General features: G+C 43.9%; 1 protein-coding gene across 4 annotated transcripts in view; it reads right to left on the bottom strand.

Moving 5' to 3' along the window:
- Positions 1-3,864: 3,864 nt before the first annotated feature.
- The window catches only part of cyldl (cylindromatosis (turban tumor syndrome), like), a 30,809-nt gene continuing 18,738 nt past the window's right edge, over positions 3,865-15,935 (bottom strand). For 2 of the 4 annotated variants that reach the window (XM_036978566.1, XM_036978564.1), the window contains exons 8-16: positions 12,793-12,903; positions 12,592-12,683; positions 12,399-12,462; positions 11,985-12,117; positions 11,568-11,676; positions 11,348-11,466; positions 10,920-11,145; positions 9,564-9,768; positions 3,865-7,045 (exon numbers count right to left, since the gene is read on the bottom strand). In XM_036978566.1, the coding sequence (XP_036834461.1) occupies positions 9,584-9,768; positions 10,920-11,145; positions 11,348-11,466; positions 11,568-11,676; positions 11,985-12,117; positions 12,399-12,462; positions 12,592-12,683; positions 12,793-12,903 (1,039 nt within the window). In that variant the 3' untranslated portion in view covers positions 3,865-7,045; positions 9,564-9,583. The remainder of the gene's footprint in view (positions 7,046-9,563; positions 9,769-10,919; positions 11,146-11,347; positions 11,467-11,567; positions 11,677-11,984; positions 12,118-12,398; positions 12,463-12,591; positions 12,684-12,792; positions 12,904-15,935) is intronic. The other 2 variants (XR_005051876.1, XM_036978565.1) reach the window with 2 other exon arrangements.

Raw genomic sequence — 15,935 nt, 5'->3', positions numbered from 1 at the left:
TGTAAGAATAAGGGCAGGGGTGTATGCCTTATGATTAACGAGACGTGGTGTGATCATAACATGCAGGGACTCAAGTCCTTTTGTTCACCTGACCTATAATTCCTGACAATCAAATGCCAACCGCATTATCTACCAAGGGAATTATCTTCGATTATAATCATTACCCCCCAAAAGCAGACACATCGGCGGCCCTGAAAGAACTTCATTGGACTCTATGTAAACTGGAAACTACATATCCTGAGGCCAAATGTATTGTAGCTGGAGATTTTAACAAGGCTAATCTGAAAACAAAGCTCCCTAAATTTTATCAGCATATCGAATGCGCGACCTGGCCTGGCAAAACCCTGGATCATTGTTTTTCTAACCTCTGCAACGCATACAAAGTCCTCCCCCGCCCTCCTTTCGGAAAATCTGACCACGACTCCATTTTATTGCTCCCAGCCTTTAGACAGAAACTAAAACAGGAAAACGGCCATGCTCAGGTCTGTTCAACGCTGGTCCGACCAATCGGATTCCACGCTTCAAGATTGCTTCCATCACGTGGACTGGGATATGTTCCGCATAGCGTCAGACAATAACATTGATGAATACGCTGATTCAGTGAGCGAGTTTATTAGCAAGTGCATCGGTGATGTTGTACCCACAGCGACTATAAAAACATTCCCCAACCAGAAACCGTGGATTAATGGCAGCATTCACAAAAAACTGAAAGCGCGAACCACTGCTTTTAATCATGGCAAGGCAACCGGAAACATGACCGAATACAAACAGTGTAGCTCTCCCCTCCGCAAGGCAATCAAACAAGCTAAGCGTCAGTATAAAGACAAAGTAGAGTAGCAATTCAACGGCTCAGACACGAGAGGTATGTGGCAGGGTCTACAGTCAATCATGGACTACAAAAGGAAAACCAGCCCAGTTGCGGACCACAATGTCTTGCTCCCAGACAAACTAAACAACTTCTTTGCTCGCTTTGAGGACAATATAGTGCCACACGGCCCGCTACCAAAACCTGTGGAATCTCCTTCACTGCAGCCAACGTGAGTAAAACATTTAAACAGGTTAACCCTCGCAAGGCTGCCGGCCCAGACGGCATCCCTAGCCGCGTTCTCAGACAATGCGCAGACCAGCTGGCTGGTGTGTTTACGGACATATTCAATCAATCCTTATCCCAGTCTGCTGTTCCCACATGCTTCAAGAAGGCCACCATTGTTCCTATTCCCAAGATAGCTAAGGTAACTGAGCTAAATGAATATCGCCCCGTAGCACTCACTTCCATCATCATGAAGTGCTTTGAGAGACTAGTCAAGGACCATATCACCTCCACCCTACCTGACACCCTAGACCCACTCCAATTTGCTTACCACCCCAATAGGTCCATAGACGACACAATCGCAATCACACTGCCCTATCCCATCTGGACAAGAGGAATACCTATGTAAGAATGCTGTTCATCGACTACAGCTCAGCATTTAACACCATAGTCCCCTCCAAACTCGTCATCAAGCTCGAGACCCTGGGTCTCGACCCGCCCTATGCAACTGGGTCCTGGACTTCCTGACAGGCCGCCCCCAGGTGGTGAGGGTAGGAAACAACATCTCCACCCCGGTGATCCTCAACACTGGGACCCCAAAAGAGTGCATTCTCAGCCCTCTCCTGTACTCCCTGTTCACCCATGACTGCATGGCCATGCACGCCTCCAACTCAATCATCAAGTTTGCAGACGACACTACAGTGGTAGGCTTGATTACCAACAACGACGAGACGGCCTACAGGGAGGAGGTTAGGGTCCTCATAGTGTGGTGTCAGGAAAATAACCTCACACTCAACGTCAGCAAAACAAAGGAGATGATTGTGGACTTCAGGAAACAGCAGAGGGAGCATCCCCCCTATCCACATTGACGGGACAGTGGTGGAGAAGGTGGAAAGTTTTAAGTTCCTCGGCGTACACATCACGGTCAAACTGAAATGTCCACCACACAGATAACATGGCGAAGAAGGCACAGCAGCGCCTCTTCAACCTCAGGAGGCTGAATAAATTTGGCTTGTCACCAAAAACACTCAAAAACTTTTACAGATGCACAATCAAGAGCATCCTGTCGGGCTGTATCACAGCATGGTACGGCAACTGCTCCGCCCACTCTCCAGAGGGTAGTGAGGTCTGCACAACACATCACCGGGGGCAAACTACCTGGCCTCCAGGTCACCTACACCACCCGATGTCACAGGAAGGCCAAAAAGATCATCAAGGACAACAACCACCCGAGCCACTGCCTGTTCACCCCACTATCATCCAGAAGGCGAGGTCAGTACAGCTGCATCAAAGCGGGGACCGAGAGACTCCTGATGGCCTCTTTCTCAAGGCCATCAGACTGTTAAACAGCCATCACTAACATTGAGTGGCTGCTGCCAACAAACATACAGACTCAAATCTCTAGCCACTTTAATAATGTATAATTGGATGTAATAAATGTATCACTAGCCACTTTAAACAATGCCACTTTATATAATGTTTACGTACCCTACATTACACATCTCATATGTATATACTGTACTCTATACCATCTACTGCATCTTGCCTATGCCGTTCGGCCATCGCTCATCCATATATTTTTATGTACATATTCTTATTCATTCCTTTACACTTGTGTGTATAAGGTAGTTGTTGTGAAATTGTTAGATTAATTGTTAGATATTACTGCATGGTCGGAACTAGAAACACAAGCATTTTGCTACACTCGCATTAACATCTGCATGTGACCAGTAAAATGTTATTTGATTTATGTTTGATGTGTCAATGAGTGGAAAGGAGTTGGCGATACCACAAACAGATCTGGGACCAGGCTATAGAAACTGTATGAAAGCAGAAAGGCCTTACCTGTCAGAACTCAATAGCATCAGAGGGTTCATAAGAGCTATGGAGACCTACTGTACTAACTACTTGCTCAGGGTCAGCCACATCCAGTGGTATAAAAAGTACCCAAATGTCATACTTAAGTAAAAGTAATGATACCTTAATAGAAAATGACTCATGTAAAAGTGAAAGTCACCCAGTAAAATCCTACTTGAGTAAAAGTAATGATACCTTAATAGAAAATGACTCATGTAAAAGTGAAGTCACCCAGTAAAATCCTACTTGAGTAAAAGCAAAAAAATATTTGGTTTTAAATATACTTATACAGCAAAAGTAAATGTAATTGCTAAAATATTGTTAAGTATCAAAAGTAAAAGTATTAATAATAAAAAATTCCTTATATTAAGCAAACCAGACGGTTTATATATATATATATATATATATATATAAATAGTCAAGTAAAAAACGACTTAAGTAGTACTCAAAAGTATTTTTACCTAAGTACTTTACACCACTGACCAGGGTCAGGACCCATCATGTGATATGGCTGAATTGGGCACAGAAAACAAAATTCAGGTCAGGAATTGAGGATTTGAGTGCAAATGCTGTCCTGTTTGTTCTGAAGGTTGGGGGGGTGGGGGAGAGTTGGCATGTGCCCAACGAAGATAAATGCTGCCAACTAATAGACACGTCTATCAAAGTTTACCGAGATAGGAAAAGAGAGAATGCAAGGAAATAGGAAGTACATAGAAGAAGCCAGTGCAGTCAGAAGAGTTACAAAAAAAAGAAGAAGAAAAGAGTTTAATTTCTTTCATTTTGCACCATAATGACCTCACAGAGTAGAAAAGGGATTAATTCCTTTCATTTTGCACCATAATGACCTCACAGAGTAGAAAAGGGTTTAATTCCTTTCATTTTGCACCATAATGACCTCACAGAGTAGAAAAGGGTTTAATTCCTTTCATTTTGCACCATAATGACCTCACAGAGTAGAAAAGGGTTTAATTCCTTTCATTTTGCACCATAATGACCTCACAGAGTAGAAAAGGGTTTAATTTCTTTCATTTTGCACCATAATGACCTCACAGAGTAGAAAAGGGTTTAATTCATTTCATTTTGCACCATAATGACCTCACAGAGTAGAAAAGGGTTTAATTCCTTTCATTTTGCACCATAATGACCTCACAGAGTAGAAAAGGGTTTAATTCCTTTCATTTTGCACCATAATGACCTCACAGAGTAGAAAATGGTTTAATTCCTTTCATTTTGCACCATAATGACCTCACAGAGTAGAAAAGGGTTTAATTCCTTTCATTTTGCACCATAATGACCTCACAGAGTAGAAAAGGGTTTAATTTCTTTCATTTTGCACCATAATGACCTCACAGAGTAGAAAAGGGTTTAATTTCTTTCATTTTGCACCATAATGACCTCACAGAGTAGAAAAGGGTTTAATTCCTTTCATTTTGCACCATAATGACCTCACAGAGTAGAAAAGGGTTTAATTTCTTTCATTTTGCACCATAATGACCTCACAGAGTAGAAAAGGGTTTAATTCATTTCATTTTGCACCATAATGACCTCACAGAGTAGAAAAGGGTTTAATTCCTTTCATTTTGCACCATAATGACCTCACAGAGTAGAAAAGGGTTTAATTCCTTTCATTTTGCACCATAATGACCTCACAGAGTAGAAAAGGGTTTAATTCCTTTCATTTTGCACCATAATGACCTCACAGAGTAGAAAAGGGTTTAATTTCTTTCATTTTGCACCATAATGACCTCACAGAGTAGAAAAGGGTTTAATTTCTTTCATTTTGCACCATAATGACCTCACAGAGTAGAAAAGGGTTTAATTCCTTTCATTTTGCACCATAATGACCTCACAGAGTAGAAAAGGGTTTAATTCCTTTCATTTTGCACCATAATGACCTCACAGAGTAGAAAAGGGTTTAATTTCTTTCATTTTGCACCATAATGACCTCACAGAGTAGAAAAGGGTTTAATTTATTTCATTTTGCAACATAATGACCTCACAGAGTAGAAAAGGGTTTAATTTCTTTCATTTTGCACCATAATGACCTCACAGAGTAGAAAAGGGTTTAATTTCTTTCATTTTGCACCATAATGACCTCACAGAGTAGAAAAGGGTTTAATTTCTTTCATTTTGCACCATAATGACCTCACAGAGTAGAAAAGGGTTTAATTTCTTTCATTTTGCACCATAATGACCTCACAGAGTAGAAAAGGGTTTAATTTCTTTCATTTTGCACCATAATGACCTCACAGAGTAGAAAAGGGTTTAATTCCTTTCATTTTGCACCATAATGACCTCACAGAGTAGAAAAGGGTTTAATTTCTTTCATTTTGCACCATAATGACCTCACAGAGTAGAAAAGGGTTTAATTTCTTTCATTTTGCACCATAATGACCTCACAGAGTAGAAAAGGGTTTAATTTCTTTCATTTTGCACCATAATGACCTCACAGAGTAGAAAAGGGTTTAATTTCTTTCATTTTGCACCATAATGACCTCACAGAGTAGAAAATGGTTTAATTTCTTTCATTTTGCACCATAATGACCTCACAGAGTAGAAAATGGTTTAATTCCTTTCATTTTGCACCATAATGACCTCACAGAGTAGAAAAGGGTTTAATTTCTTTCATTTTGCACCATAATGACCTCACAGAGTAGAAAAGGGTTTAATTTCTTTCATTTTGCACCATAATGACCTCACAGAGTAGAAAAGGGTTTAATTCCTTTCATTTTGCACCATAATGACCTCACAGAGTAGAAAAGGGTTTCATTTCTTTCATTTTGCACCATAATGACCTCACAGAGTAGAAAAGGGTTTAATTTCTTTCATTTTGCACCATAATGACCTCACAGAGTAGAAAAGGGTTTAATTTCTTTCATTTTGCACCATAATGACCTCACAGAGTAGAAAAGGGTTTAATTTCTTTCATTTTGCACCATAATGACCTCACAGAGTAGAAAAGGGTTTAATTTCTTTCATTTTGCACCATAATGACCTCACAGAGTAGAAAAGGGTTTAATTTCTTTCATTTTGCACCATAATGACCTCACAGAGTAGAAAAGGGTTTAATTCCTTTCATTTTGCACCATAATGACCTCACAGAGTAGAAAAGGGTTTAATTTCTTTCATTTTGCACCATAATGACCTCACAGAGTAGAAAAGGGTTTAATTTCTTTCATTTTGCACCATAATGACCTCACAGAGTAGAAAATGGTTTAATTTCTTTCATTTTGCACCATAATGACCTCACAGAGTAGAAAAGGGTTTAATTCCTTTCATTTTGCACCATAATGACCTCACAGAGTAGAAAAGGGTTTAATTTCTTTCATTTTGCACCATAATGACCTCACAGAGTAGAAAAGGGTTTAATTTCTTTCATTTTGCACCATAATGACCTCACAGAGTAGAAAATGGTTTAATTCCTTTCATTTTGCACCATAATGACCTCACAGAGTAGAAAAGGGTTTAATTTCTTTCATTTTGCACCATAATGACCTCACAGAGTAGAAAAGGGTTTAATTTCTTTCATTTTGCACCATAATGACCTCACAGAGTAGAAAATGGTTTAATTCCTTTCATTTTGCACCATAATGACCTCACAGAGTAGAAAAGGGGGAAGTTAGAAAATTGGCAATTCCATATAAATTGGCTCTATAAATGTCAAAGAGATGTGATTTTCTGTACATCAATACCTGCCTTGTGTAAGCCCAGATGTATCCCAAATCACACCCCATTCCCTACAGTATGTAGTACTCTGGTCAAAAGTAGTGCACTTTATACGAAACAGGGTGCCATTTGGGATGTAGCCCAGTCGTACGCCAGAGGCTCACCTCAGAATAACCTTTTGAGCACAGAGATATAACAAACATGTTTATTATTTCATATAGATTGAGGCTAAATAGTATGCTGCTCCTGTGTTAATGTTTATCAGATCAAATGATCTCCTTAGTTAACCCACTTCCTAAAGAAAAGTGCTCCAACAGCCTTCCAAAAGCAATGCCCCCGCCCCCCAGCCTCTGTCCCTACCTCTAAGTGATTCTATCTCTCTCTCTGACCCTCTCTCATCTCCCTCTGATCACATTAGGAATATGAAGTGGTGAGAAGATGTTATCACTGTTGATTTATTCAGCTTTGAGGCGCTCCCTTTTCTGCCCGATGCTAAGTGAAAGATGGAAAAGAGAAAAGGGATAAGAGAGAATAATTCTGTGCCAATTCAGATAGTGAAAGGGACAGTGGCCTACAAACATACAAGTAAGGACATACTTGCACTAACACACTTGTATATACTATAGCATTTCATAGCGTACACATGCAAATATTCAAATTCATTCCTTTTAGCCTTTTTTGCAAATATTACAATAATCAGAAAACCTCAGGGAAATAATTCTAAGATATGCATAGCTACCAATACGAAGGCATAGTTCTAAATATTATAGTAAATCAACAACAAATAAAGTCAGTAAAGTGCAAATTATCACATTGTCAAGTTCTACAAAAGGATCTAACCTATCTTAAAGACAGTCAGCGGTAAATATTAAGATAGATTCTTATACATTCCAACTTCCAAGTATTACATTTACAATTATACAAATTATTGTATAAACAGCATAACCTCCCCTGGAATAGTAATGTCAAAAAAATTATAAAGTCTAACGTTCTACATCCAAAACAAGTCACCCAGTGCAAATAAAAACAAACACAAAGAGGTCAAAAATCATCTAACTGGCCAGCTGCAACCCTCCTTTCCCTATCTGATCAGTAGTCCTATCCATTAACCCTGGACCCCCATGATATTGCACAGTATAATAAAAGTACAGAGGGGTGAGGTACACATTTATTTGAAAAACGTTGGAATTCTTGACTTTGATACGGCACTTTATCAGAAAGTACAAATCATTATATATTTTCTGATTATTTGGATGAATTTACAAGAGGAGAAAGGGCACTATAATTCACCCCAATACTTTTTACATAAAGTGAACATATCTTTGGCTTTTAGAAGGCCTATGGAAGTCATACGTTTCCATTTTTTAATATATATATCAACAGTCAAAAGTTTGGACACACCTACTCATTCAAGGGTTTTTCTTTATTTTTTACAATGTTCTACATTGTAGAATAATAGTGAAGACATCAAAACTATGAAACAACACATATGGAATCATGTAGTAACCAAAAAAGTGTTAACAAATCCAAATATATTTTATATTCTTCAAAGTAGCCACCCTTTGCCTTGATGACAGCTTTGCACGCTCTTGGCATTCTCTCAACCAGCATTATGAGGTAGCCACCTGGAATGCATTTCAATTAACAGCTGTTAAGAGTTCATTTGTGGAATTTATTTCCCTCTTAATGCGTTTGAGCCAGTCAGCTGTGTTGTGACAAGGTAGGGGTGGTATACAGAAGACAATACTATTTGGTAAAAGACCAAGTCCATATTATGGCAAGAACAGCTCAAATAAGCAAAGAGAAATGACAGTCCATCATGACATGAAGGTCAGTCAATGTGGAAAATGTCAAGAACTTTGAAAGTTTCTTCTACAATGTAGAACACAAAAAACCATCAAGAGCTATGATGAAACTGGCTCTCATGAGGACCACCACAGGGAAGGAAGACCCAGAGTTACCTCTGCTGTAGAGGATAAGTTCATTAGAGTTAACAGCACCTCAGATTGCAGCCCAAATAAATGCTTCACAGAGTTCAAGTAACAGACACATCTCAACATCAACTGTTCAGAGGAGATTACGTGACTCAGGCCATCATGGTCGAATTACTGCAAAGAAATCACTATTAAAGGACACCAATAATAAGAAGAGACTTGCTCAGGCCAAGAAACATAAGCAATGAACATTAAACCAGTGGAAATCTGTCCTTTGGTTTGATGAGTCCAAATTTGAGATTTTTAGTTCCAACCGCCGTGTCTTTGTGAGACGCAGAGTAGGTGAACAGATGATCTCTGCATGTGTGGTTCCCACCGTGGAGGAGGTGTGATGGTGCATTGCTGGTGATACTGTCTGTGATTTATTTAGAATTCAAGGCACACTTAACCAGCATGACTACCACAGCATTCTGCAGCGATACGCCATCCCATCTGGTTTGTGCTTAGTGGGACTATCATTTGTTTTTCAACAGGACAATGACCCAACACACCTCCAGGCTGTGTAAGGGCTATTTGACCAAGAAGGAGAGTGATGGAGTGCTGCATCAGATGACCTGGCCTCCACAATCACCCAACCTCAACCCAATTGAGATGGTTTGGGATGAGTTGGACCGCAGAGTGAAGGAAAAGCAGGGAACTCCTTTAAGACTGCTGGAAAAGCATTCCAGGTGAATGCTTTCATCAAGGCAAAGGGTGGCTACTTTGAAGAATCTAAAATATATTTTGATTTGTTTAACACTTTTTTGGTTACTACATGATTCCATGTGTTATTTCATTGTGTTGTCTTCACTATTGCTCTACAATGTAGAACATAAAAAATAAAAACCCTTGAATGAGTAGGTTTGTCCAAACACATATATCACTCTCACACACACACACACACACAATATCATAAGGCACTATAACATTTGGGCCATTTGGACAGTATAAGCAGTGAACAGAGGTCCCATCCATTTTTACTTATAGACAAGTAGTACAATAGTTGTACAACGCTCAAATTTGAGGTGTGGAATTACCCATGTGGTCCTGCCTTCTGTCAGCGGTAGAGGCTGATGCTGGTACTCTGGTACAGGTACATGTAGGCATCACAGAACAGACGCTTAGCCACGCCCTTCATGTCCCGAGGCACCTGGTTGGCCAGCTCGGCGGGTGACATGACCAGGTACATGCCAACCTCTGGACATGCCTCCACCTGGGGAATGTTGAAGCCATCCCTCTCTCCTGAAACACACACAGAAAGAGAGAAAGAGAGAGAAAGACAGCGAATGAGACAGAGACAGAGAATGAGAGAGAGAATGAGAGAGAGAATGAGAGAGAGAGAATGAGACAGACAGAGAATGAGAGAGAGAGCGAACATGAGAGAGAAAAAATGAGAGAGAGAGAGAGAGAGAGAGAGAGAGAAAATGAGACAGAGTATGAGAGAGAGAGAGAATGAGACAGAGACAGGGAATGAGACAGAGAGAGAGAATGAGAGAGACAGAGAATGAGACAGAGACAGAGAATGAGACAGAGACAGAGAATGAGAGAGAGAATGAGACAGAGACAGAGAATGAGACAGAGAATGAGACAGAGAATGAGACAGAGAGAGAGAATGAGACAGAGAGAGAGAATGAGACAGAGAGAGAGAATGAGACAGAGAATGAGACAGAGACAGAGAATGAGAGAGAGAATGAGACAGAGACAGAGAATGAGAGAGAGAATGAGACAGAGACAGAGAATGAGAGAGAGAATGAGACAGAGACAGAGAATGAGAGAGAGAATGAGAAAGAGACAGAGACAGAGAATGAGACAGAGAATGAGACAGAGAATGAGACAGAGAATGAGACAGAGACAGAGAATGAGAGAGAGAGAGAGAGAGAGAGAGAGAGAATGAGAGAGAGACAGAGAATGAGAGAGAGAGAGACAGAGAATGAGAGAGAGAGAGAGAGAGAGAGAGAGAGAGAGACAGAAAATGAGAGAGAATGAGAGAGAATAAGACAAAGACAGAATAAGACAAAGTCAGAGAATGAGACAAAGACAGAATGAGACAGAAAATGAGACAGAGAATGAGACAGAGAGAGATAGAGAATGAGACAGAAAATGAGAGAGAATGAGAGAGAATAAGACAAAGACAGAATGAGACAAAGACAGAGAATGAGACAAAGACAGAGAGTGAGACAGAGAGTGAGACAGAGAGCGAGACAGAGAAAATTCAAACCCACTGTTGGTGTCTGAAAACATTACTAGCCGTCAAATCCTTGCTTCTGCCATCCTTGTTTCCTCTATTCATCTCAATGCGTATTGGAGGAAAGGACCCAAGGTGCTTCCTTCTGACCTCCAATGAGGTTTGAAAGGAATGGAGGAAACAAGGATGGTTTTCCACACAACCTCACCATGTCTGTCAGCCATGCTGTCAAAGAAGATCCAGTCTGTGCTGTTTGGTCCATGTTTGATGAAGGAGACATAGTGACTGGTCTCTATGCACAGCACTGCAAACAGCTCCAGTCTCTCTCTGGGTGGGGCAGGGTGAGGGGCTCGGAGGGTAGTGGGGGCGGGGTAACCCTCAGGGAGCTGCAGGGGGGAGGGGCTGTGGGACAGCCGCTCGGGGTGAGAGTGCACCTGGAGAAGGAGACAGAGGTGCAGAATCACTAATCCTAATCAAATATAGAGTAATTATTTGGGATGCAAAGCGATTTGTAGATCACTGATTCTGTGTACTCCGACTGCAATGTAGTATGATCTAATACACGTATAATGACACACAACACTATGACAGGTACACACACAGAGTGGAGTGTGTCAGTCTGTCCTTACGCCCTACCTGAGAGGAGCAGGTCCTGCAGAACACTTTAAATCCTGTCCTGCTGAAGACTGGGTCTCTGAAGCAGTCCACACACTCCTCATATGCCAGCTGACCACACAACACACACTGCTGGGGACCTGAACACACACCACATCACATCTCTGCACAGATATATGGTGTATCCTTGAGTGGCAATGTGTGTGTGTGTGTGTGTGTGTGTGTGTGGTGTGTGATCTACCTTCAGAGAGGAGGTCAGTAATGTCCAGCTCCAGTGAAGGGATAATCTTCTGAAACATCTTGAACTTCTTCCCAAAGCGAGGCATCTGGAGGATCAGACAAGACGGCACCTAGAAGGAGCGGAAGAGACATACAGTCACTACACAACCACTGACTACAGTAGACTACCAATCTGGAGACCGTTGTATAGTCTAGTAGTCATAAACACACATTAGTTCAGTTGTAGCAGAAGACTTATCAAACAGCGCCATCTAGAGGAATTTTAGATAAATGAGAATGAGCATAGTGAGCGAGTACTGTGCACCCACACAAACCCACCCACACACACCCACCCACACCCACCCACACACCAACCCACCCACACAAACCCACACACACAAACCCACCCACCCACACAAACCCACCCACACACCCCTACCTCTGCCAGTTTGAGTCCTGCGCTGTGGAAGGAGTGTTCCAGCAGGTGTTGGACTGTAGGCAGAACCAGGCTGTGGTTGTTATCCAGGAAGATTTGATAACAGTAACTGTCCTGGACCTTTCCCCCTGCTGACCTGGAGACAACAGGTCTAGTCTTTAGATTTCTTTATAAACAGGTCTAGTCTTTAGATTTCTTTATAACCAGGTCTAGTCTTTACATTTCTTTATAAACAGGTCTAGTCTTTAGATTTCTTTATAACCAGGTCTAGTCTTTACATTTCTTTATAACCAGGTCTAGTCTTTACATTTCTTTATAAACAGGTCAAGTCTGGTAATCAAGTATGTATTACATTGGTGTAGTGCAAAGCTACATTACAATTCAAATAGAACATAGATTAGAGTAAGGTATTCTTACAGTTTGAGGAGAGGATCCAGACAGAAAATATGGTGCATAATGAGGGTAAGAAACTCTTCTGGATCTGAACAAGAACACAACCACACACAGACACACTCAGTCCTTTCAAAAATCATCCTATTAAGTCTAGTTCATTTACAGTTGCGACTGTCCTGTTAGAAAGCCTATAGCAGTAAGGCAGATGTTTGTTCACCTTTCTCCTCTGTGGTGAATGTGTGGCAGTATCCAAGCTCCTGCAGCTGCTGACGAAGCTTCATAATGTGTCTCCCTTCCACAAAACCTTCACTACACGTAGACATCAATACACACATGCAAAACATGTATTAGCACCCCCAAGCCTACAATTACTACACCTCCTAAGCGCACACACACACACACACACGCGCTGGCTGACCTGCGGAGCGGGTTGACGATGTCATGTAGCAGGGTACTCTGGATGGGGGCATCCCTAGGCTCTGTTGACTTAAACAGCAGGGAGTCCAACACTGAGGAACAGGAGAACAGACTGGAGAGAGAGAGATATAGAGAGAGTGAGAGACAGACAGAGTGAGAGATATAGAGAGAGTGAGAGATATAGAGAGAGTGAGAGATATAGAGAGAGTGAGAGAGACAGACAGAGAGCGAGAGAGCGAGACAGTGCGAGTGTGAGTGAGAGAGACAGAGAGCAAGACAGAGAGCGAGGGAGAGTGAGAGAGAGCGTGAGACAGAGAGTGAGACAGAGCAAGTGAGAGAGCAAGAGAGCGAGACAGTGCGAGTGAGAGAGACAGAGAGCAAGACAGAGAGCAAGTGAGAGATAGACAGAGCGAGAGACAGAGTGGGAGAGAGAGAGCGAGACAGAGTGAACGAGACAGAGCGAGTGAGACAGAGAGCAAGACAGAGAGCGAGACAGAGCGAGTGAGACAGAGAGCGAGTGAGACAGAGCGAGAGAGAGAGACAGAAAGAGCGAGAGAGAGCAAGTGAGAAAGAGCGAGTGAGACAGAGCGAGTGAGACAGAGCGAGAGTGAGACAGAGCGAGAGTGAGACAGAGCGAGAGAGAGACAGAGCGAGAGAGAGACAGAGCGAGAGAGAGACAGAGCGAGAGAGAGACAGAGCGAGAGAGACAGAGCGAGAGAGACAGAGCGAGCGAGACAGAGCGAGTGAGACAGAGCGAGTGAGTGAGAGACAGAGCGAGTGAGTGAGAGACAGAGCGAGTGAGTGAGAGACAGAGCGAGACAGAGCGAGTGAGACAGAGCGAGTGAGACAGAGCGAGTGAGACAGAGCGAGTGAGACAGAGCGAGTGAGACAGAGCGAGTGAGACAGAGCGAGAGAGAGACAGAGCGAGAGAGAGACAGAGCGAGAGAGACAGAGCGAGAGTGAGAGAGCGAGAGAGAGAGCGAGAGAGGGAGCGAGAGAGAGAGAGACAGAGCGAGAGAGAGACAGAGCGAGAGAGAGACAGAGCGAGCGAGAGACAGAGCGAGAGAGTGAGACAGAGCGAGAGAGTGAAACAGAGCGAGAGTGAGACAGAGCGAGAGAGTGAGACAGAGCGAGTGAGACAGAGCGAGAGTGACACAGAGCGAGAGTGAGACAGCGCAATAGTGAGACAGAGAGAGAGTGAGACAGAGCGAGAGTGAGACAGAGCGAGAGTGAGAGAGTGAGACAGAGCAAGAGTGAGAGAGCGAGAGTGAGAGAGCGAGAGTGAGAGAGCGAGACAGAGCGAGAGCGAGTGAGACAGAGCGAGTGAGACAGAGCGAGTGAGACAGAGCGAGTGAGACAGAGCGAGTGAGACAAAGCGAGAGTGAGACAAAGCGAGAGTGAGACAGAGCGAGAGAGAGACAGAGCGAGAGAGAGACAGAGCGAGAGAGAGACAGAGCGAGCGAGAGACAGAGCGAGAGAGAGACAGAGCGAGAGAGAGAGAGAGCGAGAGACAGACAGAGCGAGAGAGAGACAGAGCGAGAGAGAGACAGAGCGAGCGAGTGAGACAGAGCGAGAGTGAGACAGAGCAATAGTGAGACAAAGAGAGAGTGAGACAGAGCAAGAGTGAGAGAGCGAGACAGAGCGAGAGTGAGAGAGCGAGAGTGAGAGAGCGAGACAGAGCGAGAGCGAGTGAGACAGAGCGAGTGAGACAGAGCGAATGAGTGAGACAGAGCGAGTGAGTGAGACAGAGCGAGTGAGTGAGACAGAGCGAGTGAGAAGGAGCGAGTGAGACAGAGCGAGCGAGACAGAGCGAGTGTGAGACAGAGCGAGTGTGAGAGAGAGCGAGAAAGAGACAGAGCGAGAGAGCCAGAGCGAGAGTGAGACAGAGCGAGAGTGAGAGAGCGAGAGTGAGAGAGCGAGAGTGCGAGAGAGAGACAGAGCGAGAGAGAGACAGAGCGAGAGAGAGACAGAGCGAGCGAGAGTGAGAGAGCGAGAATGAGACAGAGCGAGTGTGAGACAGAGCGAGTGTGAGACAGAGCGAGAGTGAGACAGAGCGAGAGTGAGACAGAGCGAGCGTGAGACAGAGCGAGTGTGAGACAGAGCGAGTGAGACAGAGCGAGTGAGACAGAGCGAGTGAGACAGAGCGAGTGAGACAGAGCGAGTGAGACACAGCGAGTGAGACAGAGCGAGTGAGACAGAGCGAGAGAGAGACAGACAGAGCGAGTGAGTGAGAGACAGAGCGAGTGAGAGACAGAGCGAGTGAGTGAGAGACAGAGCGAGTGAGAGCGAGTGAGACAGAGCAAGTGAGACAGAGCGAGTGAGAAAGAGTGAGTGAGACAGAGCGAGTGAGACAGAGCGAGTGAGACAAAGCGAGAGTGAGACAAAGCGAGAGTGAGACAGAGCGAGACAGAGCGAGACAGAGAGCGAGAGAGAGACAGAGCGAGAGAGAGAGCGAGAGGGACAGAGCGAGAGGGAGACAGAGCGAGAGAGAGACAGAGTGAGAGAGAGACAGAGCGAGAGGGAGACAGAGTGAGAGAGAGACAGAGCGAGAGAGACAGAGCGAGAGTGAGAGAGCGAGAGAGAGACAGAGCGAGACAGAGAGCGAGAGAGACAGAGCGAGAGAGAGACAGAGCGAGAGAGAGACAGAGCGAGAGAGACAGAGCGAGAGAGAGACAGAGCGAGAGAGAGACAGAGCGAGAGAGAGACAGAGCGAGAGAGAGACAGAGCGAGAGTGAGAGAGCGAGAGAGAGACAGAGCGAGACAGAGAGCGAGAGAGACAGAGCGAGAGAGAGACAGAGCGAGAGAGAGACAGAGCGAGCGAGAGACAGAGCGAGAGTGAGACAGAGCGAGACAGAGTGAGAGAGAGACAGAGCGAGAGAGACAGAGCGAGAGAGACAGAGCGAGAGAGAGAGAGAGAGCGAGACAGAGAGCGAGAGAGACAGAGCGAGAGAGACAGAGCGAGCGAGAGACAGAGCGAGAGAGAGACAGAGCGAGAGAGAGACAGAGCGAGAGAGAGACAGAGCGAGAGAGAGACAGAGCGAGCGAGAGACAGAGCGAGAGAGAGAGAGCGAGAGAGAGACAGAGCGAGCGAGTGAGACAGAGCGAGAGTGAGACAGAGCGAGAGAGTGAGACAGAGCGAGTGAG

This window comes from Oncorhynchus mykiss, chromosome 5 (assembly GCF_013265735.2).
Source record: "Oncorhynchus mykiss isolate Arlee chromosome 5, USDA_OmykA_1.1, whole genome shotgun sequence".
Classification (NCBI taxonomy): domain Eukaryota; kingdom Metazoa; phylum Chordata; class Actinopteri; order Salmoniformes; family Salmonidae; genus Oncorhynchus; species Oncorhynchus mykiss.
Note: the sequence above shows the minus strand (reverse complement) of the source record. Positions and strands in the feature narration are given on the sequence as shown.